The following is a 27,192-nucleotide window of genomic DNA, read 5'->3' on the forward strand; positions in this document are numbered from 1 at the left end:
AAAGGCTAAGCACTGCAAGTCCGCGGGCACCGGGCGCGCCGAACGGTCGGGCTCCTTGGCTGCCAGGCAGGGCGCATCCTCCCCGGCGCCATCAACCACGAGCCAACGCTCTGGCTCGGGTAAGAGGAAGTCCGAGAACCCGGCGAAGCTTCTGGAGAGACCCCGGCCGATCTCGAAGATTCCGGCAGAGGGGGAGCGAGGCTCGGACCCTCCCCCCAAGGTGTAGGCCCCAGGCATCCAGAAGGTGACGATGGCCTTAATTCACCCTGCTAAGACCTCGATTGAGGATGTCGCCGCGGCCCTGGCTCAGCCTGTGGAGGCTACACCAGTGGAGGCGCCCTCAGGACCCAGAGTCTCCCTGCCACCGCGGAGGGAGTCATTTTTCAGGCCCATTGAGAAGACCCCCACAAAGTCCTCGTTGGAAAAGGTGGGTGAGGGGCTGGTGGCCATCGTGGATACGGACAGGACCTCTGAAGAAGAGCTCATCGAAGTCGTGGAAGAGGCCCAGCCCATCGGGAGGGATCCCGACGAGGGCGACGACGAGAGCAACGGTGTCGCCAGCAAGGCTCCTCAAGAGCCCTCGCGCCCGTCGTTTCTGGCGCCGCAGGACACCTCAGCGGCCATTTTGTCAGCGATTCAGTCCTTATGCTCGGAGATAAGGACAAGGTTGCCCCTTCCCCCGACGGAGGTACCTGAGCCAGACCCGACGGGGGAACCGGAGCCAGGACCTTCGGAGAGTCCACCGCATAAGAGGAGGAGGAGGAGGACGCATCCTACGCCACCTCTCCTACCTCTGCGGCCTGCTCTGCCTTCCCCTCGGTCTACTACCCACGGGGATGATACAGGCACGAACATGGCTACGACAGGTACAGATGACGACGGAGGCGACAACGGGACGTGTCCCCCGTCGCCCCCTGCTCGGGCGTCCCCGCCCGACGAGATTGGATCCTTTCATGCCATGATTTCCAGGGCATCCAAGCTTTTTCAGCTCTGCCCAGAAGAAAAGAAGGAAGGGTTCCTTTACCAACGGCGCGAGGCTAAAAGGAAGACGGTCCTTGCCATACCGCTTCTTGATGACATCTGGGATGAGGGGCTCGCCCTCCTCAAGAACCCTGCCACGGCGCCGGCAAAGAGGGACCGGTACGAGAAGAAGTACCGGGTCCCCGACGCTGCCCCCTTGTGCCTTCGGGCACAACCTACCCCGGATTCGGTCGTCTCGGCGGCGGCAAAGAAGAAAGCTGGGGGGGCATCGGCCTCGACATCAACTTCCCCGCTGGACGGCGAGGGCAGGAAGTTGGACATGATGGGACGACGGATCATCTCATCCGCAGCGACGACTATCAAGGCGGCCATCGCCCTGGCTATCGTAGCCCGCTACGGCAGGGAGTTGTGGTTCAAAATTGTCCCTCAGACTTCCTTCCGGACGCCAAAAGGGCTGAGGCCCTTGAAATCCTACAGGAGGGGGAGATTGCTTCGGACCACACCATCACGGTGGCAACGGACATCGCCGACACCGGTTTCCGTCAGTTGGGCAACGGCGTTTGCTTGAGACGAGGATGGCTCAAGGCCACGGATTTCTGCCAGGACGTACAAACCAAGGTTTTGGACATGCCCTTCGACGGGAACAATCTGTTTGGGAAGGCGGTTGATGAGTCCCTTCAGGCCATCAAGACAGACACAGAGACTGCCTGGGCACTGGGAGTGCTCCAACGACGACCGCCGTCCTTTCGGAGCTCCGGAGGCAGACAAGTTGTCTCCAAGGGATCCGGCAGTGGCTCTGCCACTTACCACCAAGCGGCAAGATCTTCGTCCCAGGAAACCTACAGGGGACGCGGCAAGTCAGGTGGTGCCCGTTGTCGTCGACAAGGAGGTCAAGGAGGCAAGGCGGCCTCCAAACAAGATTGAACCGACCGTGGGGTCGGGCCCCCGTCGAAGCACCCCGGTGGGAGGCCGGCTGGCGAGGTTCGTCAGCGTGTGGGAGTCCATCTCCACCGACCGTTGGGTGCTGGACGCCCTGGCCCAAGGGCACGCCCTCGAATTTCAGAAGAAGTGCCCTCGCGTTCCACCCGTGGCCAGGAAGGAAAATCATGTCCCTCAACTACTGTTGGAAGTAAGGGCGATGCTCAAGAAGGGTGCCATTGAGCTCGTCCCAAAGAGGCTTCGGGGCTCCGGAGTTTACTCAAGGTACTTCCTCGTAAAAAAGAAGACAGGAGGATGGCGCCCCATCCTGGACCTACGACGACTGAACAAGTCCATCAAGGCACAGAATTTCCGTATGGTCACCCTCCAGCATGTGCTGGGACAGCTGGAGGAGGGCGATTTCCTGTCGTTGTTGGACTTGGAGGATGCGTACTTCCACATCCCCATTCTAAAAAGACACCGAAAGTTCCTCAGGTTCGTGGTCCAAGGGCGGCACTACCAGTTCAAGGCCCTCCCGTTCGGATCGAAGTCGGCACCCAGTGTGTTCACCAAGTGCCTCGCACCGGTGGCGGCATGGCTGCGCCTGCAGGGGATCCACGTCTACCCCTACCTGGACGACTGGCTCATCCGGGCAAGGACAAGGGAGCTCGCTGTGGAGCACACTGCGAAGACCGTCCAGCTGCTCACGGACCTGGGATTCTCCATCAACTTTCCAAAATCCCACCTGGTTCCGTCGCAAGTCTCCCTGTTTCTGGGAGCCAAGCTCGACACAGTGGCGCAGCTGGCCTCGCAGTCCGAGGAAAGGACCAGGAACATTCTGGGCAAGGTGCAGCGTCTGCTGGCCACTGACATGGCGAGGGTAAGATCTATCAAGTCCCTCCTCTGGATGATGTCCTCCTGCATTTATCTGGTGCGCCTTTGCAGGCTTCGGATGAGACCTTTACAGGAGTTCCTCGACGCCCGCTGGATCCAGTCAACGGGCAGCTTCGAGGACAGGATCCCTCTCAACGAGACGTTCCGTCAGGCAATCCGGTGGTGGGGTACCCGTTCCCATCTGTCGGCGGGCACTGACTTTCAGACCCCAGCTCACAAGGTGACGGTGACGACGGACGCCTCCCTGGAAGGTTGGGGAGCACACTCCGGAGATCTTCACGCGAGAGGCCTTTGGCTCCTGGAGGAGAAGTCTCTCCACATCAACATCTTGGAGCTCCGCGCGGTGTTCTGGGCCTCAAGGGCAAGGTGATGAGAATCTTCACCGACAATGCCACCACGATGTTCTACATCCGGAAGCAGGTTGGAACCAGGTCCCCGGCCCTATCCAAGGAAGCCCAGGATCTGTGGCATTGGGCCGTCGCCCAAGGGATGTTTCTGGTGCCTCTTCATCTGGCAGGAATAAAAAACATGATCGCCGACTCACTCAGCAGGGAGCTGCGCTCGTGCCACGAGTGGGAACTACGCCAGGATCAAGTGGATCGACTCTTCCGACGATGGGGCGAACCCCAAATCGATCTCTTCGCCGGCGACAAATTCCAAGTGCCGGAGGTTCGCCAGCAGGTTCCCCTAGCCGAGGAGCATGGGCGATGCTTTCTCGTTCCCCTGGGACGGCCTATTTCTTTATGCGTTCCCTCCGCTGCCGTTGCTGCTCCGGCTCATCAACCAGCTCAAGAGTTCCCGGTGCAGGATGATCCTTGTCGCACCGGCGTGGTCGAGGCAGATCTGGTTCCCGGACCTTCTGGACTTGTCAACGTCCCCACCAGTCAAGCTGCCGACGGACGCAGACCTTCTCTCCAGAGAAGGAGGCGCCATTCTTCACCACAACCCGGAGTCGCTGAACTTGCAGGCCTTGCTCCTGCAGCAACAGAGTTTGGAGGGTACGACATCCCGGCTGACTGCAGAGAGGTTCTTGCAAAGGCCAGGGCGTCCTCAACTCTCAAGTGCTACGGACATAAATGGAAGAGGTTCTCTGTCTGGTGCCGTGCACAGAAGATTAACCCTCTGCAGATTACTGCCCCTCAAGTACTGCCGTACCTACTGTCGCTGGCCAAAGCTGGACTGGCTCACGCCTCCATCAAAATACATCTGGCTGCAATCTCCCGATATACCAGGACGACGGGATCGGCGTCCTTGTGGTCTCATCGCCTAGTGAAAGAATTCATGAAGGGACTATTCCGATCATTCCCGCCGGTGAAGGCTCCTGCTCCGGCGTGGGAGCTTAATGTGGTGCTGACCAAGCTCATGGGGGCTCCATTCGAGCCTATGCATTCGGCGCCTTTGAAGTTCCTGTCATGGAAGACAGCTTTCCTCGTGGCCATCACCTCCGCACGACGAGTGGGAGAGATCCAGGCCCTATCTGGCAAGCCTCCATACTTGACTTTTCATGACATGAGGGTGGTGCTGAGGACACACCCATCCTTTATGCCCGAGGTGCCGTCGGACTTCCACCTCAACGAGCCCTTGGTGTTGCCAGTTTTCTTCCCGTCGCCTTCGTCGCCGGCTGAGAGGACTTTGCACTCGCTGGATGTAGCTAGAGCGCTGAAGTTCTACGTGGACCGCACAAAGAGTTTTCGGAAGACATCACAGCTGTTTGTGAACTTTGGGACTGTGAATCAAGGGAAGGCTCTCTCGAAGACTTCCATTTCCAGATGGCTCTCCGGCTGCATCATGCACTGTCACCGGTTGGCAAACCGACAGCTGCCCGGCCGTCCGAGAGCCCATTCGACCAGAGCGATCGCTGCTACCACAGCGTTCCTGTCTGGTGTGCCCTGCTGGACATCTGCAGGGCTGCGACGTGGAGGTCGACGCACACCTTCACAAGATTCTACTGCGTCGATCGGGACTCCAGGGAGGAGTCCAGGGTTGGCCAAGCAGTGCTGCGCAGCCTGTTCGCCTAAGGTGAGCCTGGTGAGGAGGTAAGAGTTGCTTAATGTTGAGCCTGTTGCCACCTCCCGTGGTTGTGCATGTGTGTGCTATGTATTCTCTTATTCATGAGCATGTGAATCCATGCCAGACCCCATGCTGGAGAAGGAACAAGTTACTTACCTGTAACTGTTGTTCTCCAGCATGGGTCTGGCATGGATTCACATGCGAACCCTCCCGCCTACCCCTCTGCGGCTCTTCACTTGGTCATACTGCCACATTACGTGCTACCAAATCTGAGGATGGCTGTCAGAGGCGGGGCTTAGGGAGAGGGCAGTCATTGGCTGGGGGCAGTATGACCCAGAGACCAGTGATTGGTTACTACGAAGAAAGACAGATCAGAAACGAAATTGATACTGATTTTTTTCTATACCGAGGATTCCCGGCCTGACAACAAGGAATATTCATGAGCATGTGAATCCATGCCAGACCCATGCTAGAGAACAACAGTTACAGGTAAGTAACTTGTTCCATCACATGCATTGCCTGCAGGAGCCCACAAATCTAGCCCCCCATCAACACTCAAACCCAAGGCAAGCAGCGTAGCACAAGAAACCACGCGAAAGGTCTAATCCCCCACAGAGGAAGACGAAGGGGACATGTCTAGAAATAGGTGCAAAGACTGCCAGAACCCCAGGAAAGGGGGAGGTAAAAAAACACTTGAGGGGTCGATCCAGAAAATGTGGAGGAAGGCAGGGGATAACAACCCGACGCCGAACAGGAGTCTTACAGGGACACAGGAGAGATCCCCCAAGAGGAAGCCCCAGAGGAGAGGTTGGTCACACAAAAGATCCTCTAACAATGCTTCCAAAACTTTGGGGATAGGATGGCAAACACCATCCAGTCCCAATTAGATAAAATGAAAGATGACCTGGCGGGAGCACTAAAGGAAGTAACGGGGGACATTCACAAGCTCGAAGCAAGAGTAGACACCAACGAAAAAGCCCTGCAGGAATTGGCAGACAGCTCCCACAAAGTGGAAGAGTTGATGGAGCACCTAGCCAGGGACACTCATAACCTGGAGATCCAATCGGAGAACCTGGAAAACAGATTGAGGAGAGCGAATATAAGAGTCAAAGCGCTAGCTGAAGCAGTCAGATATGCAGCTCTGCTCAAGTCAATAAACCATATCTTTGCATATCTAGTGGACGCACCAGACCCGGCAAAAAGCAAGGTAGATCGCATACATAGTGTGGGGCCAAAGAAAAATAAACTGGGCGCGAGACCAAGAGACATCCTGGTAGCAATGCGCAAAGAGAAAGAGTCCTAGCAGCTGCAAGAAGAGCAAGGGACCTCAACTCCACGGCTCAGCAATCCAACTATTTCAAGACCTCTCTCAGGTCGCGCTCACCAAGAGTAGACGTGCAGCCAATTGTACAGGAGCTAACCAAAAGTGTAGTCAAATATAGATGGACATTCCCCTTTGGCCTCTTGTTTGAGGTAGACTGCATGCAAAGGAGAATCCCTTCAACAGAGGAGGGTGCAATCATCCTGGGAATAGAACTGAACCCAATGAGCAAGGAGGCCCAGGGCCCGCCGAAAGAGTACAACAAAAAGAAAGTCTTGGGAATGGTCCACACAAGAATCAAAGAGGAAAACCAGGAACAGGAGGGGCCCGATTGGCCCAAGCCTATCGTCATAGGAGAACCAGCAGGTTCAAGACTCTCCTGAAAGGAGTCTTATCTGCCTAAACGCAGCTTTGTGGGGAAAACATGAACGTATAAGCACCCGGGGAGGGGGCGACACAAAGCATCCACGGCAGTGGAGGGCGAGGGGGGTGGAGTTTTCGATGGTTGCTAGGAATGGGTCGGGGGGACCTGCAAGGGGTGTCGCTGGGAGAGGAAGGGTATTCAACCCCAGAGGAGGAGATTCGGGAAGGGCTAGAGGTCAGTTGAACCACCCCAGCGGGGGGGGCGGTCAGTGGGAGGGAGAAGAGGGTGACAAGGCGGGTCGGGGGAAGGTAGGGGGGTTGCCCAAACAAGGGAAGGCCCCGTCATCATGCGGCTCCTATAGGCCGTTAATGCTCATAAACACTGACACTAAAATTTTCACCAAAATCTTAGCAAACTGCCTGGAGCACCTCCTACCCAAGTTGATAGACCCCGGCCAGTCAGGCTTCATAAAAAACAGACACACGATAATAGCCGAAGAATCGCCCACATAGTTGAAAAAGTAGTCAAAACACGCATACCTGCACTACTGGTCGCTCTAGATGCAGAAAAAGCCTTTGACAGGGTAGAGTGGAAATTCATACTTCACACCACGACCAAGCTGAGCTTTGGAGGATCCTTTATGGCCAAAATAGCTGCCAACTATTGCAACCCATCCCTATGTCTACTAATTAACAGAGGCCTGTTGGACTCGCTAGATGTAACAAGAGGAACGAAGCAGGGCTGTCCCCACTTCTATACGTTATTCACCTAGAGCAAGATAAGAGGTAACAAGAACAAAGAGGGCGTCCTCTTCGGAGGGAGGGAACAGAAGGTGACAGGGTTCGTGGATGACTTGCTATTAATGATAGCGAACCCGAAGAAATCGGTCAATGAAATGGACAAAGCTTTAGCCCATTTCGTAAAGGTTGCAGGTCTAAAGATAAAAAGAAACAAATCTGAAATACTGAACCTGTCTGTACCACTGGATAGGGAAAAAGAACTTAAATCCAGCTTCCCAAACTCGTGGCCCTCTAACTCCATAAAATACTTTACACTAGCTATTCACCGCAAATTATCCTCTCCTACTGGGTACCATTAGAAACATGCTACAAAGCTGGACCCTTCTTACAATCTCCTGTATGGGAAGGATCAATGTACTGAAATGGTCCTATTACACAAAACCCTCCCCATAAAAATACACCATGTCATACTTCCGGGCTACCCAGAAACTCACGCGCACCTTCATATGGGAAGCCAAAAAACGTAGAATCTCAAATAAGGTAATGTTATTACCCAGGAACAAGGAGGGCATGGGGGAGCCAGACCTGAATGCTTACTGTCAAGCACCAGAGATCGGGTCATTAGGGACTGGTCAAAGGACGACCAAGAGAAAAAGTGGAGAGAAATGGGCAGAGCGGTTGTGGCGGCGCAACTCGAGGAGGTCCTCTGGGTGCCCACGGAAGGTAGAGCCCAGAACATGTACTGTAGCAAAATCGAATCCCTGGTAGGGAATGTTACGTAGAATTCTCTTCTAAGGCTAATTTCCCTTACCTATAGAGTCCCCCAGCAGCTTTGCTGGATTTGAGGGGTTTATTTTTCTCTCCTGCTAAGAGTGAGACTCTTTTTCCCACTCTTAGGCAGATTGCTGATGTGTGTTTTAGGCTATTTTTGTGCTTATGGTCGGTGGGGTTTTTCTCACCCTCATAGGAATCATCTTTTTGACATATGTTGCACAGCACCCTCAGTGCAGTGACACAGGAGTGTCATAGTGACCCCCAAACATAGACTCCATATCCTGGGACTGACTACTGTCTCCCAGGGCATGTAAAGTCCCCATTGACTTTACTAGTCAATAGTTATTAAATAAACCAGTACAACCCATCTTACTATGGAAGTACTGACAAGGGTTAGTTTTTCCCTGGTGTTCATTTTCGAGAGGGTACCGTACAGTCCCTCTCTCCAAAGTTTCTGGCTGGTGGCAGTGGTTAGTACCGTAAATATTTGACCGCAAATATTTCCTTATGGGATTTTCCCATTGTTCGAGGCTACCACTTTCACTGACAGCCTCTAACATAACGCTGGTTTATTTTAATATTAACTTTAATCCAGTGTTTTTTTTTTTTTTTGCCAGAACTTTAATAATATTTTTTTCTCTGAAATCCTAACCCGGGTCGGGGATCATTTGTTTGTCCTTTTGATGGGCTGTGGGGGGGGGATTCTCCCGCCAGGAGAGCCACCCGACTGTGTGAGTGACAGCTAGGCTGTATGAATGGGGGTCTTGCTGCATAAAAGCAGGGTCCTGAGGACTGGAGGACAAGACGTTGCCACTGGAACTAGAAAAGCGAAGAGGAGAGAAGCTGAAGACCTCTGCAACGACTGAACCACCGGTGAAGCCATGCGGCAGATCCTCACCACTTTTCTCCAACGACTCGGGAAGATCTTCGCCTGCAAGAGTCGTCTTAGTTTGAGCTGGTGGGGCCAACCAGTTCACCAATCGCCTTCCAGGACCTGCCTTGGTCGAATTGCCAGTGCCCTGCACTCGGAGACCGGATAGCCAGGTACCCGTCCACCACGACCGTGATTTTAAAGGAGCGCACATTTTATTCATTTTGGCAGCACCACGGCTGGCTTCATCCCTGGGCAGTGCAGTAACTCGAACCTTCCTCCACGACGAGAGCCTCTCTTCTTCTGCTGGATCTCCCGAACTGCCAGGAACTACCGCCACCGCAGGAGCCTCTTCCACTTTAAAGGTACATTGTTCCACCAGGCCTCCCATTTTGTTGGGTATCACTAAAGGTGTTTTTAATCCTTTACTTACCTACTGGGTTGGCCACCCCTATCGTCTTACATAATCCTTTACCTTCTGCAACCGCCTTTTTCAATTCGTTAAACAAAGACTTGACTGCAGCTACTAGAACAGTTTGATCCTGGGCACATTGCCTTGTACCATTGACTCTGGCTAAATCTGTTACAACTGCCTTCTAGATTGCTTTTCACCTAGAAATGTTTTGGTGCACCTAACTCTTATAACCACCTTTTTCCTTCCCCTTCTTAATATTGTGAAGTGCCATTTTGCTCGGTTTTCACCTCAGTATTGCATATGCTAAAAATACTGCCTTGCCTAATTTGTTCACAATCTACTTGGGAAGTGTTGCTGGTGTGTTAAAGAGTATAAACCTATATAACTTGTTCTTTCCCTCCCTTTTGAGAAATTGTTAAGAGTTCCATTTCTGCTTGGTTTACACTGTGCTGTTTTGCTCAGTTTTCACTCGTGCTCAAACTTGTCTACAATTTAAACAGGGAGTTATGTATACTTTTCTTGACTGTTTTAACTTGCTTTAATAATACTGTTTTGTGTATGAACATCAGTGTGTAAAATATATATATTCTTTTTAATACAAAGCTTTGGTCAGTGTTTCCTTGTTCCATAGTATTGTAGTCCTATTGTGTAAACCATCTTGAGATAAGTCTGACTGCTCAGCCACAGCTACCAACTAAATCTGTGTGGTACAGGCTGATACCAAAGGGTATTTATTGTATATACCTGTAGTCCTAATCTTCTGTAGTGCTCCCTAAGGGAACTGCATAGGATTCTGCCTACCAGGGAGCACATGGGACGCGTTGGCTTAATGCTGTAACACGACCACCTTCCCTTCACCCTCACTTCGATCTTCAGGAACCCACAATTCATGCCGGTTCGGTCCGGTAATGGGTTCGCTAGATGGCGTGAAGGGCGGCACATGTTTGAAGGGGGGGGGATAAAAACCTTCCCCCAGTGCAAATCAAACTTTGGGGTGGGGAAAGGGGAAAGATTCCACTACGCCCAATTGAGACACTGGCTTCTGGACCCTAAAGTAAAAGAGGCAGCAACAAGAAAGAGGCTTAACCCCATTCGAGAAATGTATTGCAACCAACTCGGGGGACAAGCACATAGTGGGGGCAATATACAGCCTAATTAAAGCAGGGGGAAAAGAAGTGGAAAGACGTTTCATGGCCAACTGAGAAGTATCAAACAATAGACTGGGCCCAATGGTCAAACATCCTCAAAAACGCACAGTCACTGCTGATACAGGAAATCTGTACCGTATTTGTTCATGTTTAACGAAAATGCCAATAAATATTTACGTGAAGAAAAAAAAGGAAAAACGGCATCTGAATTCACACATTGAAGTGTACTTTGTGGATTGGGCTGCTCTTTCTTTTTGGTGCAAGCACATCTCTTCACTTGTGCAAAATAATTTTGGGAGAATCTCCCTCTACTCTAAATCTGAGCGTGCGTTTGGATTTATCGTTGGCAACACCTAGGCATTTATATTAATCAATTACTTATATAAAGTACTTTACATAAAACTTTCTTATGTGCAATTGTTACCCAGCAACCATAATGAATGCTCATTTGGCAACATCAAAAAGATGAGTAGACTTTGCTACAATTCAAAACTGGGACATGCAGAACACACATGTCCCAACATTGAGCACTCAACCCACTGAGCTTCTTAATAGCCATTTATCCTTAAATTTGCATATCCCACAATTTGGGAATACATTGGCTCTGAGGGGTTACATTTCTCATTAACCTAACACTTTGTCACAGGGCTTACAAGCAGGAGGAATAGGTATTGACTGACTATTAAACATGATACGTGTTTTATTTTGATTTAAAACGCACTGGAGGAGGGACAGGAGAGGTGGGTGATGGGCAGATATCCTAATACATGTTTCTCTTTAACTGCACGATTAAACAACATGCTGCATCTCAATTGGATAGCTCAGCAAGTTAAAAACTCAGCTAGCATGTGACGGCCTACACTGTCCAAGTTCATGTTTCCAATGTTGATAAATTAAGTGCTACAACATTTCATAGTAGGAACACCTATTTTTACAGTGCTTAGAAGCAGGAGGAGTCGGGCGTCAGACATGAAGTGATGTACATAAAATTATAAAATACCAACTATTTTGCCTCGATGCTGTAAAATGGAGGCCACAGTAACTGTTGGGTAGAATTTCCATCTTGTGTGTAATTCTCCCCACTTAGTGAGTCCTCCTTTTTGTTTTACTCACATGAGTAAGTGGGCACACTTTTCCTCACTCACTCATTCTTTTTCTTTGACTTTGGGAACCCTTTCTGGTTATCTTTACTCCATCATTTTTTTGAGGCATCTGGATTTTACAATTGCTGCACACAGTATCTTCTGCGCTTTGTTGCTGGGAGTTCCTTGAGCTTCTCTTTGATTTTCATTTATATTCCTATGATAACATAATGTTAGCAGGACATAGGGGTACTTGTTATCCTACTTATGCTTTTCTTTTGTGATATCAGCCCACCCGACCTTATGTGGAGGGCTGAGGAGATGCATGGTATTCCTTTTCTCATTTCTCCTGTAACTTTCTATGGCACGTCTGAGTGGCTGTTGTCATTGGATTTTTTCTACTGACATTTTGTGCTTTTTACGCGCAGGGCAGCTGTGGTAAAGGACACATGGGGCACCATTGACCAAAAATTGTGCCTGTCTTGTTTTTTCACCAGCTCTGGATGGCTTACCCTATCGTGAGCCTTCCTCTGCTAACCTGGGTGATGGAAGTCATGCTTACTCTTTGTCTTCGACAGGCTCTTGTTGGGAAGCCCGCCAGGAGGCACCAGTGTGTCTGGGAGGGACAGGAAGCTGGGAGGACACCAAAACTCCTCAGGTCTTTGTCCTCCTGTGTGTCTGCTTGGATCCAGTTCTAACTGAGTGTCTGGCTGTCCCTTTGAATGTGGCATGCATGCTGATTGACTAGGTTCCTGCATAAAAGGCCAGGCTCTTGATGCTGAAGTGAGAGTGGACCACTGGATGAAACATTCAGAAGGACGAGGTCTGCAGCAACTTCCAGGGACCGCCAATCTGGCTGACCGCTGCAGCTCCAGCCCTTTCTTCTGTGTGACGGGGAAGATCCAGACCGGATGACTTCCTTCCTTTGGACTAGTGGGCATAACCAGTCTTGATCATCTGCAGTTTCAGCCATTCCACGAAGTGCTGTGACCTTCCAGGCCTGCAAAACCTGAGTACCCTGGGTCCTCTGGCACTGCTGCAGTGCATCGTCTCATCAAGTACAGTTCCGGCTGCACATTTTTGGGAATCTGTCTGGAGCTACAGAAACTCCATCCCGATCGTAAAAGTGCCCTCAGAAGAGTCGAGGACGGAGAGAAGGAAGAGTCTGGCGGGTGACAACGGTTGCTGCTCCAAAGCCTGAGTTGATCCTCCACAACCAAGTGCAGCAAAGATAGTCTGCTGGCCATTTCTGTGACAGTCTAAAAGTCTGCTCCTGCCAAAAGTTCATCCAGCTACCAAGGCCAGATAGTAGAAACAGAGCTGCTGTAGTCTTTACTGGGGAACCCACCAGTGACATTGCTCTTCATCATAGAAGGTACTGTCTGACTCCTGGGTACCTACCTAGGCAGGTTTAGTGTTGCTGTTCGCTCCTCCTGGGCTTCTTAAGTCACATTGGGGTGGACAACCTAACTGTGTTCTCCCAGGCCTAAGGACATCTGTTCTACGGCTGAAATCGTTCAGGTGGCCTGCCTATTCCCCCTGAACCCTTTGAATAAAATTCCATTACTTACTCATTACAAAAACGCCTCTTCTGCTAGTTGCCAACTTTGACAGCATCTGCCTTCCTTTCTTCTTCCGCCCAAGGGTTACTGGTCCCCCAGTAACCCCATCTGATTTTTTGAGACACTCATTCCCCAGATAGGATTTTCCTTCTATAGAAAAGGGTTTCCTAAAGTTGTTAACCTACCAGTATTGCTATTTAAGTAAATGTTGGTTGATGAATTATTTGCTAACCTGAAGCTGCTCTTATACTTACCTGTAATGCATCTAAGATCTGCTATTGAAACTGAGTATTGCAACAACAAATAACTATTGTATATTTATGTGTATTAACTATTTTTATTTGCCTGAAATGTCTTGATTTTAACATTGTCTTAGTATGTATAGTAAATAAGCTTATGTGTATAATACTAGTGTGCAAGTGTTTCCTTGACCATACCTGTGCTCAAAGGTCTTTTTCCTCAACTTCAGCCCTCCTCCCCCCTAGACTAAGCCTGGCCGCTCAACCATAGCTACCAAATCTTTTGAGTAGTTCAGGACAAACCTAAGAGTTGGAGCCTTGTACATTAAAGAGCGAGTCTTCTACAGTCGTACCACAGGTTGACTTTAGTTAAACTTCCTAACAGTAAAATCAAAACTTGGAGTATTTTTGTACAAAATGATAGGCTTCAGAAACATAAAACATTAAAGAAGCCCTGGGCTTGGGCCATCCAGGCTGCCTAGCCTGTATACACAGATACTAATCTCCAGCTTTGTGCTAATATAGCTCAATAGGGAAAGCCTAACTTCATAGAGTAATTTCCGAAATTAAAGAGGGCTTGAAGAACCTGCTTTATTTTAGCTTTAATGCTGCCTCTGCAAACATTGACCAGGGGTCACAGAGGCATTGCCATTGATCGCAAAGGAGTCACCAGGTGTCACAGCTGCAACCCCCAAATGATGTCCATATCAGGAATGTAACTGTACTTAAAAGTAATTGGGCCTCATTACAACTCCGGCAGTAGCCGTGCCGGTAAAACCGGCAGGTTGTCGCCGGAGTTGTGATTTTTTTTTCTGGCGCATGGCTCCACGGAAACACAGGGGGATTACGATCCCGCTGTTCCTGGAAGTCAGGCGCTGGAAATTTTTTTATCCCCTTTCACATTTGAGTCCCATAGGGCTCAATGGGGATGAGAGAAGCACTGGCACTGTTAATAACAGTGCTGTTGCTTCCCGGAAAGTCTGTGTGCATGTGCCGTCCCACCTGCCAGGCAGAGCTGGCGGCAGGGACGGCAGCCACACGCAGACTGAGTGTGCCGGTCCGGTAACAACAGTGCCGGTAAGCTTACCAGCACCGTTGTTACCGGACCGGCACACTCATAATGAAGCCCATTGATTCTTGTAAGCTTTTTTGCTAAGGTTGGCTATGGTTTTGTCTTTGTGATAATGTTTTGTTCAGGGCAACTAGGCATTACTACTGTGAGTTCCACAGAGGTCGAAATACATTAGTGAATTGTGTTTTAGGCCTTGGATTGTACATATTTTTCCTCTGGTTACAATTGTTTTTTTAATTCCACACCCTGCTATATGTGTTAGGTGCTGGCCACAAGGTTCTTCCACATGTACTAGGATTGGAATGTGTCTTTAGGATACTGCACTTAGTTGTCGAGGCTTCTAGGTACTTACCTACTTCTTAGGTTGTGTGGAACCGTAGTTCTCCCCACTCCCCTGCTATTCTATACTGGGTGCTTGTCCTTGGCAAAGGTCCTACATATAGACATTGGGTTAGCAGAGTCCTTGTATATGCATTCACGTTTTTATAATATGCTGGTGTCTTTTGATACTATGTATTAGTGTTTAAAGTACTTATTTGAACTGATAGTTTTATATGTGTACCTTTATCATAGTATGTTTTTCAGTAGATCAGTGTGGTATATTTTCTAGATTTGTATGTGCACTAATTGTACCTTTGTTTCGACCTACTACCCCAATCTGAGAATTAAGCCATGCTATCCTCATTTAAGAGTGTTTTGGCTTCCTTTTCTTGTCAGATGTTTTAGCCTTCCACCCGGGGGTTAGTTGTTGTAGCATCCTTAACAGTGGGTGGTACAAAAACTGCCTTAACCCCAGATGAGCAACCATCTTGAGAATATAGTACACAAAAACACATTATTGTGGTAGAAAAGGTGAACTGTTCTGCACCAGGAACAATTTTAAAGATCTGTTCACTGGCACCAGCCTTTAAACATCACAATCTGTGCTCCAGATAAGAGTTTGATGTGGGAGTATTTTACCCCCTAGTTTTAAGAGAGTAAATGTGATTTCAAGAGTGTAAAAATGAGTTTTCTCCTTTGTAAGAGGATAAAATGTATGTGACATCTAGCCAACGTGTGTTTTAATTGTATGGCAATTATTACCATGCGGGAGCTTTCTGCATTGTGATAGAATACACCTTTCATTATAAGGTCTGGCCATTTGATCTCTCCTGTATTTATTTAAATGTTGAAAACTCGAAAACCTAGCCAATTGTATAGTAAAGCCAAACATGAATTGTATTGTGTGTTTTGAGGTTCAATAGCCGAATTGTCTTTTGATGTTTAATGAAAGTTCCAATTTCCTGTAACTGTTACTACCTAATGGTATGCCAACGTTATGATACAACAGTGCAGAGAGGCAAGGACTCCATGCTAAATTCTATACCTAAGCTCATGGTCATTGTTCTTTATATAGCGCTTTTGGCAAAGTGCTGTATATAGAACATATTATCACAATTATTACTAAACTGAAGTTGGTACTCCTTTATCGACCTCGAAAGGATGAAAGGCTGAGTTGGCCTTGCTGGGATTCGAACCTGCAACCGACAGATCACGCACAGATTGCAGCAACGAGCGCTCAGAGCTACCTTATTTGCTAACATCCAGTGGTTGAAGTGAGCGGGAGCGGATGGGAGCGGTGCTCCTCTACTTTTTTAAATTAAGTTTGACAGCTCCTGTACTTTTATTTTAAAAAGAAACCGTTCCGCAACGGTTTTGTTTTAAAATAACAGTGTAAGAAGAAGTTGAAACTTGCACTTTCAGTGCACTGCCCTGACCATTCCCTTAAACAGCATTCAAATGTGTTTGGGGTTTGTATTGTGTGTGGGAGGGGGCAGGGCAATGGGGTTTGTGAGGAGCGGGGCATGCCAGCATGGAACATAGTTCCACTACTTCTTTTCTCACACTTCGACCACTGCTAACATCCTTCAGAGGTTGTTAAACTGAGTATCGACTGAGGTATAATAATCACAGAGGATAGATGTTTGACGAACCATGCATGAAGTGCTACATAGTCTATCTGGATTATCACAGGGACAGATTTTGCTGAGTTTCTATTTCAATTACAAATGTAACTTTGTTTTTGAACATGTGTAAGAATGATCTGCCTTTGCATGATTATGCACACAGCACAGGAACTCTGAAAAATATAATTGTGCAATACTGATTTGCTTTCACTGGGGAAAAAAGTGTTACTAAAGATTAATTTTCAATTGCAATTTAGCTATCCAACGTATTAATTATACAATCCTAAAATGCTAGGAAAATAAATATGCACAGTGCTTCTGTTTGCTCCATGAGCATCTACGCACAACACAGCAGAAGCTGAACGGAAAGGAACCATTCCTTTTATCAAGATGTGCGGTTTCTTTTTTAAAGGCGTAGGAGAAACAAATTCTGTTTCAGAGGCTTTTCTCCATGGCTTGCAATTACATCCATGTAGATAAGAATCCATTGAAGCGTTCTGGTTTCTGTCATGTAACCTGACCTTTGCACTTCTCTGCTCTAAACCTGTGCATAAATGTACACAGGAAAATAATAAAGCTGTCGTATTTACAAGATTTTCATGCATAAAAAGGCCTTGTGTGACCCTTATCTGGAGGTCTGATCACAATAGTAATGCAGATGTTACAATAGTTTTAAAGGGACTGCATCTAAAGCTGCATGTTCTTGTTCATTCATCCAGGTTGGTTAAGTGATTTGTTACGATTATAAAGGAGATATTTCCTTGTTGGCTTGGCCTCAAAATATTTAACCATATTCCTTCTGTTTCCGTAGGGAGCGCTGAACATTAATGACCGAACCATACCTCAGCCCCCTATTCTTCAGTTGTCTGTTGAAAAGCTAAGTAGAGATGGTGCTTTCCTAATGGATGCTGGTTCTGTAAGTACAGCAAGCTTGGATGCTAGATGTTTCTGTTGAAAATTAACTATTGCTAATATTATGTTCTGTATGCACTTCCCTGTCATCTTGTTTGTCAGTTACTCAGATTGGTTTGTTTTCAATGATACACTTGCCAAGGCTGCAGGATTATAATTCGGCAGACCACTGAATCCCCTGCTCTTAAAGCTAGGGGTCCATATTGAGCCGTTTCAGCTGTAGATATTCTGTGTGCATCCAGTTTGAGCCCTTGATTATGAAGGGTAAAGTATGTCGTGCACCACGGTCTACAAAAATGGGTAATTTATTTTCTTAACAAATATGAACCACTTCAAATGCCAGATCTAGAAAGCAATTTAAAATGCAAGGGAGGTGATTGATTTAACCAAATGAAAAGACTCCTATAAAGACAGTAAGATACCATATCAGAACTCATTTCAAGAAAAGATAGTACAACTGCCATGCACCTGCTGACACCCAGCATATAAATGTATTTATCCTTTCTTAAGGATAAATGGGGTAAACACTGTTTGCTAAAGGAACAGAAGCAAACTGCGAAAGTTTGAACAGATGCTCCAAAGCACCATAGCGGGAAAGTGCTTTAATGGATAAAGAAAAGATGTTTTAAAGTAACAGAAGGGGGAAGAAGCTGGATGCTATTGGGAAAAGGATAATCTATACTGCTGCCAGCACCATTAAGGCTGCTAATACCCTGGCCTTTTTGTCCCGCTATAATCGGGCACTATGATATAAACTGGCCCCTATTTTGGACTTTTTACCTCAAGACAAAAAGGTAAAAGCTCTGGCGTTGTTCCAGGAAAGTGAAGTGGCCTCGGACCATGCCATCACAGTGGCGGTGTACATCGTGGATGCCGGTTTACATGAAATGGGCAGTGGAGTGTCTTTTCATCAGCAGGAATGGCTGAAAGCCACCAACTTCAGACCAGACGTTGAGTCCAAAGTGTTGGACATGCCATTTATTGGAGAAAACATCTTTGGCAAGACTTCGACGACTCTCTGCAAATTATCAAGACTGAGACAGAGGCTGCCCGTTCACTGGGTGCCCTGCAGCAATGTCGGTCATCCTTTGCGTTCCTCGAGCGGAAAGCCCGACAGGTCCTCCAAGGGATATACCACCCCTTATTCGCAGCCTTCCCACTGCATAATACTTTATGGTCTGAAAAAAGTCAGGAGGGTGGAGGCCGATCCTGGACCTGAGACGCCACAAGTACTTGAAGCCCCAGAAATTCGGTATGGTCACGTTGCAGCACATGCTCGGCCAACTGTAGGAAGATAACTTCCTGACGTCTCTGGATTTGGAGGATGCCTACATCATCCCCATCCACCGAAGCACTGCAAGTTCCTGCGGTTCGTGGTCCTGGGGCAACACTATCAGTTCTCAAGGTGCTCCCCTTCGGCCTTAAATTGGCCCCAGGGGTCTTTACAAAGTGCTTGGCTACGGTGGCGTGCATCTTTGTCTTGAGAGCATCCAACTCTACCCTTACCTGGACGATTGGCTCGTCCAATCCCGCTCCCACGCTCTGGTGAACCAGCACACGGCGAGAACCGTACGTCTGCTGACGGATCTGGGATGCTCCATAAATTATCTGAAGTCCTGCTTGGAGCCATCGCAGAATGCTCGGTTTCTGGGAGCCCAATTCAACACAGTAACTTGTCTGGTGTATCCCTCAGAAGAGAAGGTGATTGCCATCCTAGGGAAGGTGCAGCACCTGTCGGCACAGTCGGCTACTGTGCGAGCCGTCAAGTCTCTGCTGTGCATGATGTCCTCCTGCATCAACCTCGTCCTCCTTTGCAGACTACGGATGAGGCCTCTCCAAATGCAAGGTGGCTGCAAATCTCGGGATCCTGGATGGACAAGATCGCCTTCAACAAGGTGTTCTGACGAGCAATACAGTGGTGGGGCATGAGCTCTCATCTCATGCAAGGGGCCCCATTCCAAGTCCCTCCTTATCAGGTGACAGTCACCGCAGATGCTTCTCTGGAAGGTTGGGGAGCTCACAACGGACAGTTTTGTGCCAGAGGCCTCTGGCTGCCAGAAGGAAAGACCCTTCACATCAACGTCCTGGGGCTTCAGGGCTTCTTCTGCGCCCTCAAGTCCTTCCTGCCGCCGCTGAGGGGCAAGGTGGTGAGGATCTTCACGGACAACACCACTACCATGTTCTACATCCGCAAGCAGGGTGGGACGTGCTCTCCGGCTCTCTCCAGGGAGGCCCAGGATCTGTGGCACTGGGCCATTCGCAGGACATGTTTCTCGTCCCATTTCACCTGGCGGGCACCAAGAACACAATCGCACACTATCTCAGCAGGGAGCTATGTTCTTGCCACGAGTACAAGCTTCGCCAGGACCAAGCAAATCTTCTATTCCACAAATGGGGTCATCCCCAGATGGACGTTTTCGAAACGACGACAAAGTCCAAGTGTGAGAAGGTCGCCAGCAGGTTCCTGCAGCCGAGGAGCATGGGGGATGCGTTCTCGCTTCCGTGAGAGACTTTTCGTATATACATTTCCTCCGTTCCCACTCCTGCTATGAGTGATCAACAAACTGTCACTGCAGGATAATACTCGTACCTCTGGCGTGGCCACGACACATCTTGTATCCAGACCGCTATGTTTGTCAGCGGGTCTGACCATCAGGCTGCCACTAATTCCTGAGGCAATTCTGCGTCTCTGAACCTCAGCCTGGCTCCTGCAGCCCTAGCATGTGGGCATTATTCCTTACCTCTGGAGTGGAAGGACATCCTGGCCAAGGCCAGCGACTTTCAACATTAACGTGCTACAGACAGAAGTGGAAGCGTTTCTCTGAGTGGTACCAGGTTCAGAAGATTACCCCTCTGTGTATCACAGCTCCACAGCTCCTACCATAGCTGCTTTCCTTGGCCAAGGCTGGACTGGCTCACGCCTCTATCAAAGTGCACCTGGCTGCCATATCCCGTTACACCAGGACACCGGGTAGGCCTTCCCTGTGGTAGCCCAGACTCGTCCGTCAAGGAGTATCTCAAAGGACTCTTCAGGACTTTGACGGTGAAGACTCCTGCCCCAGCTTGGGAACTCAATGTGGTCTTGGCTAAACTCATGGGGGTGCCCATTGAGCCAATGCATCAAGCCCTTCACAAGTTTCTCTCGTGGAAGATAGCTTTCCTTGTAGCTATCGCCTCGGCCAGGCGGGTCATGGAGATTCAGGCCCTGTCTTGCAAGCAGCTGTACTTGTCCTTCCATGCTTCAGGGGTGGTACTCCATATGCACCCCACCTTTTATGTCGAAGGTGCCTCAGCGAGCCTTTGCTGTTGCCTATTTATTTTCCAAATCAGTCGTTGCCAGCAGAGAGAGCCTTGCATTCGCTGGATGTTGCTTGTGCCTTGAAGTTTTACGTAGCACGCACAAAGAGGTTTTGGAAGACTTATCAATTGTTCGTCAATTGTGGACCTTTGAATCATGGGAAGGGCTTGCCGAAAGCTTCCATCTTCAGATGGCTCTCGGGCTGGCTAACAGACCCCTTCTAGGCCGGCAGAGAGCCCATTCCACTAAAGCTATTGCTGCAGCGACAGCGTTTCTCCCTGGCCCCTGCTCAAACTCTGCAGGGCTGCTACGTGAAGGTCCACGCACGCTTTCCCGAGGTTCAACTGCATCGACCGGGATTCCAGGGAGGAGTCCCGGGTCGGCCAAGCGGTTCTACCAACCTGTTCACTTGAGGTGTCTGTTGCAGGGGTGAGTGTTTTTACTTCTGTTGAGCCTTGCCACCTCCTGTAGTTGTGAAAATGTACTGCTGTGTAATCTTTATTCATGAGCATGTGAATTCATGCTATACCTGATGCTGCAGAAGGAACAAGTTACTTAGCTATAACTCCTGTTCTCCAGCATGGGCCTTGCATGGATTATGATATGTGATATGATATGGCATTTATAACGCGCCTATACACAAGTGTTTCAAGGCGCGATACACATGCAACCCTCCCGCCTTCCCCTCTGTGGCTCTTCGTGGTTAATACTGCCACTTTACGTGCTAACAAATCTGAAGATAGGTGGAGCTTACGGGGGTCGGGGTGGCTTTGTCATTGGATGGGGGCAGAATGATCCCAGGGACAGTGATTAGTTTAGAGGAGAAATACAGTTTTCAAGCTAAAGTGGAACGTTTTTTTCTTTTACCGATGATTCTGAGCCTGACGACGGATATTCATGAGCATGTGAATCCATGCCAGACCCATGCTGGGGAACAGGAGTTACAGGTAAGTAACTAGTTCCATCTCCCCTCCTCCTACCTCATGACCAAGGTAGACCACCTTACTCTGATCAACTTGGCACTTGTTTTGATGATCAGATTGGCCTGTTGAAGGGCCGGCAACACATGTTCCAGGTGGGTAATATGTTCTTCCCAGTTAGGGCTAAGCACTGCAATTTCTTCCAAGATTGCCATGCAGAAATTCTCTAACCCATTCAGAACATGATGAACTATTCTCTGAAAAGTGGCAGGTGCATTCTTCAATCCAAAGGGCATGACCTTAAACTGGTACAAGCTTTCTGGGGTTGAGAATGCTGTTTTCTCAGTGGTGTGGTCAGTCAAGGCAATCTGCCAATAACCTCTTGTCAGGTGAAAAGTACAGAGGACTTTTGAGCCCAGATTATCCACCAGTTCATCTGTCCTTGGCAAGGGAGGGGCATCAGTCGTAGTCAATGAATTCACAGCCCTATAGTCCACTTAAAATCTAAGTTCTTTATTTCCTGCCTTTGGTACTTACACAACTGGGCTAGCCCATGGACTTGTGGAATGTTCAACCACTCCAAGATCAAACATCTTATTGACCTCCTCTTTAATGTGGTTTCTCACATTATCTGACATTCTGTCGTCTGTGCTTTTTACAGGTACACTATCACTAGTGCCAATGTCATGTTAGCCCCAAGGGGTCAAGCCTGGTGTAAATGAGAACCCAGTGGCATACTGATTCAACAGAGCTTTGCACTCCTCTTGTTGTTGCAGAGTCCGAGTCAGATTAGAAGAGTTTAACTCCTTTTGTGGACCCATCTGAAGGGTATCCCCTGAGAAGATCTGGGAGAGGCTCATGCTCCTCTTCTTAAACTGAAGCTAAGGGCAAAGCTTAAATCTCTGGTCTGGAACATAAGCCTTCAGGCAGTTGGTATGAAAGAGCGTAGGGGCTTCCTTGGAGTTGCTCAAGTCTACCAAATAATTCACCTCTCCAAGTTTGCCTACAACCTTGAAGGGTCCTGTCCATTTGCCCTGTAAGACCCTCTATCTTACTGGAACCATGATAAAAACGTGTTGGTCTGGCGTAAACTCCACCACGTTAGCATTCTGGTCATGCCATTGCTTGACCAGAGCTTGACCAGCTTTCAAGTTCTCTGAAGCCTGAGTCATTATCAGTGCCATCCTCTGTATGATGCCTAACACATCACACTCCAGCTTGAGGTACTTCTCTAAAGGCAAAAAGAAGGGCATGGCAGTAGAATGTCCCACTTCATTCTAAGTGGTTCTTCCAAAGCTCCAATCATGCACTTTATAGTCTTGTTAAACCACTCAACCAACCCATTTGTCTGAGGGTGGTGGGACATTGAGAACTTGTCGGTGACCCCACAGGTTTTCCACATGGCCTGCATGTAGTGGGACATGTTTGACCCCCTGTCAGATATAGCCTCCTCAGGAAATCCTACTCAGGCAAAAATACCAAGTAGGGCCTTAGCTACTGCCTGAGCAGTAACAGTCCTCATTGGAATAGCTTCAGGGTGCCTAGTGGCATGGTCCGCTACGACCAATATAAATCGGTTGCCTGAGGAAGTTGGAGGGTCTAGGGGACCAACAATGTCCATCCCCACCCTCTCAAAAGTAACTCCACAACTGGGAGAGGCACTAAAGGTGCCAGATTCTTGGCTCCACTTGTACCTGGTAACTGGCAAGTGTGGCAACTCATTCAATGTTTCTCCACCTCTGCACCCATCTTGGGCCCTTAATAGTACTATTATGATATCCTCTACTTTCTCCTTTAGAAACTCAAATGACCAGCCAATGGGACTTTGTGTGCTAATTGTAGGCTGAGGTCCTGTGGAATAGACGCTATAGGCTCACTGTAGAGGAGGCTATCCTCCCAGTACAGCCTATGCTTCCCAAGGTCTTGCCCTTCACTTTCGAAAACTGCCTGCTGACGCATACCTTCAAGAGAGGGACCCCTTCTCTGTCCTCTAGTGAAGTCTGTCCTTGAGGGTCTACTTTCTGCAAGCATTCTGGAGCTCAGGATGGTCTCTAGAATCCAGATCTTCCAGACCGGTTTGAATCTCCTCCACCTATAACTCATCAGAAGATGGTTCCTCTGGGGATGATGCTTCTGGCACCAACTCGGTCTCATCTGGTGGTGGGGTCACTGGTGTGACTTTGAGTTTCTTTTCTACGGGAACTCTCTTCTTTGATGAATGACGTTTTGGGCTTGAGGCCCTTCTTTCATTTGGAGACTCTGGGTCTCAGTTGGAAGGTCCTTTAAGGTTGTTTTCCGTGTCAGCCACCTTCGCTTCTTAGAAGGAGGCTTTGGGGGGCTGGACATTACACCCAGGGCCTACAAGTCATTACCCAAGAGTACCCTACGTGGCACTTTAGACTGGACACTCAGTGAGTTTTACAGTTATGTAATTACATTTAATGATAGCTGGCAGTACTGGACACATTTGGACTGGACCACCTGCTAACTTGATGAGCCTTTTGGGAGCCTTAGCAACTTCCTCATGTTGAAAGAAACTTTCCTCTACCACTGATTTACTGACCCCAGTGTCTCTAATGCAGGGGTGTCCTGACCATTAACAAGTACACTATGATTATAATACTCTTTAGTATTATCCGGAATGGAATTATAGACCTCAATGTTCAGTTGTTCCTACAGTCCCCAAGATACTAAAGAAACTCTCGCTTGAACAGAATGGGTTCTTCAGCTGCAGTGTGAAGCCTACCACCTGTCATTAGTATATCCACATCATGTGTGAATGCTAAGATGGCAGAGGGGATCCCTGAAGGTTTACCCTTGCATCTTTGATCTTCTTTCACATAGTCACCAGACCCACAAAACACGCATTTCCCAAATGTCTCCTGGAATGGGGGTTTCTGGTAACCTCCCTCTGGTTTGGGCCCAGAGGTTTCACTAGCCCTATAAGATTGTTTAGGCGGTTATTTACCCTTATGTTTGTGACCCTCTTTTTTCTTTTCTTTTTTATCTTTCTCCTCCTTCCTATGCTTCTTCCCCTCTTTCTTGTGAGGAGCCCCAGAATCCCTGTGATGAGCCCTGTTGGCCATCCACAAGTCAGCAGCTAGTGCTTGCTTCTTGGAGTCCAGTTCCTTAGTCAGAAAGGTGCTGTCTCAGCTCTGGGGAACAGGCAATCAAAAATGCATTCTAGCATGAAGACATCTCATACCATCATAAGTGCTCAGCTTGTAGCCCTTAATCCACCCATCTATGTTTTTCAAGCTTTCACTTACCCAAGTGGCCCACAAGTTACCATTTCTCCTTTTTATTTCTTTTTTTATATTGTTTGTTTTATTATTTATAATGCACTCCAGACCCGAGGATATCAGGGTGCAAAGAAGAATAGGGAAGTTTCCAGCTTGGTTACAGTGCTGTACAAGTAATTACAAAATATGCAGTTTCAAATAAGAATACCGCATGCAAATAGAAATGTAAAGTGATCTGAGTAGATCAGGACATCAGGATGAGAGGAGATAGTACAACAAGTCTAACAGTATAATCTAACATGTACAGTTTAACCATCATTTTCTTTGACACAGTGATGTTGAGTCTGAAGTGAGGGTATGAATGGTCAGCCCTTAGGTCAGGTGGTAGGGAGTTCCACAGCTGAGCAGCTTTGACTGGGAAGCTGCATCCTCCCATTTTGGAGTGTTTAAATCTGGGTGTGGATAGAAGGTTAGAATTGACTAAACTTGTTGGGCGATTGGAGGATTGTTGCTTGAATCTGTCTGAGATCGCGAGGGGCAGCATTATTTAGGCATTTGTGTGTGAGGCCGATTTTAGGATGATTGTGTCACTGGTGAGCCAATTGTTATTTCTTCTTATCTCTGAGATATGATTTCTCTTTGCTATGCCTAGAGCCGCACGGAGGGCATTATTCTGTAGGATCTGGATTTTATTGATGTATTTGTGGGCCCCCCGGTAAAGGGCGTTGCAATAATCCAACTTTCATAAGATTAATGCTCTGGCCAGCAAAATGCAACTACTTGTGGAAAGGAACGTTTTGGCAGATCTAATTAGTTTACAGGTGTAGGCCGTGGCTGAGGCCATGGCGTTAACCTGTTTGTTGAAGGAGAGGGTGGAGTCTAGGTAAATGCCTAATGTTTTGACTTCTTTGGCTACTTTGGTAGTGTTGCCATCAATAATGTAGCTGGAGTATTTATGGTCCAGTTTGTTGAGATTGGGGGTGGTGCCTGTTAGGCAGAATCCTGTGCAGTTTGCTTGGGGAACACTGCAAAAAGATTGACTACAGGAGTAAGCAATAAACCCAATTGGTGGCAGTCTGTACCACCCAGATTTACCTGGTAGCTGTGACTGAGCAGTCAGACTTCTCTCAAGAAGAGTTAGGCAGTAGACAGAGGATACACAATAGGGCTAAAAACACAGTAGAACAAGCAAACACTGACCAGAGCTTTGTATCAAAAGTATATAATTATTTAACACACACTTTAGAAAATACACTAGCACTATTAATCAAAGCAAGTTCAAAACACAATCAGAAAAGTATACACACCTCCCTTAAGAATTATTAGACAAGTCTAAGTCAAAACACCACTTTTTGTCAAAACAGAGGTGAGCGCGTAACCTAGATGGCACTCCAATAATTAAATAAAAGGGAGAGAAAAGGGCAGGTCATAAAGATAACAGTTCCCAACACTTTTAAGAGACCAAATCAAGTTAGTGAAGGCAGAGTATACTGTAGAGTCAAAGTTCATAGGCCAGGTCCACTTTAAATGGAGCAAGGTGAAATGTGCCCAAGATCACACGGTTGAGAAAAGCATTCAAGTCTTTGTAGAAATGTTCAAAAGAGGTTGGGGTGGTTCAAAAGATAAAGTTAGAAGGTCTGGGGGCCAACCCAGTTGGAAAGCCAAGGATTCAAGGGTCACCTTGAGCAAACCGAAGAAAGGGAGGCCAGGTGGAACACAGTACCTTTTGAAGTTGAGGAATCACCAGCGGTGGCAGTTGTTCCTGGCAGCGGGTGCAGTTCGTGGTTTCGACCAGGGGAAGAGAGGATCTTGTCGAGGAGGAAACTTAGAGTCGTTGCACTGCCCAGGGAAGAAACCAGCCGCTGAGTTTTTTCGGTTAAAATGTGCGTTCCTGGTATTCGTGGTTACAATGGTGAAGCTTGGCTATCCGGCCGCCGGGGTGCTTGGCACGGGCGAGTCGACTAAGGGACGTCCTGGAAGGCGAAATAGCAAACTGGTTGATCCCACAAGCTTTAAGGAAGATGACTCTTTCAGCAGAAGATCTTCTCTTGTCGTCGGGAAAGTGGTGAGGTCGTTGCAGCAGGGCTCCACCGGTGGCGTCGTTGCAGATGGCTCCGCTTCTCCCCTCTTCGGATTTCTTAGGTCCTGTGGCGACTTCTCAATTTCCAGTCCCAAAAGCCCTGCTTTTATGCAGAAAAACCCCCATTCAACAGCCTAGCTGTCACTCAAACATGCTAAGTGGTGAGTCGGGCGGCTCACCACTGGCCCAATCAGAACAGAGTGCGACTTGGGTTGCTAAGGCAACGCAGTCCAGGGTGCCAATTCCCCCACCAACACATCCTGCGGAACCCAGACAGTGGCACCAGTTGGAGGGCTTCTCTGGAGAAGCCCGCCAAAAAGTGGAACAAAGGGCCCGACCTTGTTTGGAGTTACAGAGATGGACACGAACACCATTTTAGAAAAGAGTTCTGGCAAAAAGACCC

The 27,192-nt window shown here is 48.3% G+C and overlaps 1 protein-coding gene across 1 annotated transcript in view; it reads left to right on the forward strand.

Moving 5' to 3' along the window:
- The window catches only part of SEC24A (SEC24 homolog A, COPII coat complex component), a 1,330,430-nt gene that overhangs the window by 1,123,515 nt on the left and 179,723 nt on the right, over positions 1-27,192 (forward strand). The window contains exon 20 of the mRNA XM_069652570.1: positions 17,149-17,253. Coding sequence (XP_069508671.1) covers positions 17,149-17,253 — 105 coding nt within the window. The remainder of the gene's footprint in view (positions 1-17,148; positions 17,254-27,192) is intronic.

This window comes from Ambystoma mexicanum, chromosome 3p, assembly GCF_040938575.1.
Source record: "Ambystoma mexicanum isolate Mex_15411 chromosome 3p, UKY_AmexF1_1, whole genome shotgun sequence".
Classification (NCBI taxonomy): Eukaryota; Metazoa; Chordata; class Amphibia; order Caudata; family Ambystomatidae; genus Ambystoma; species Ambystoma mexicanum.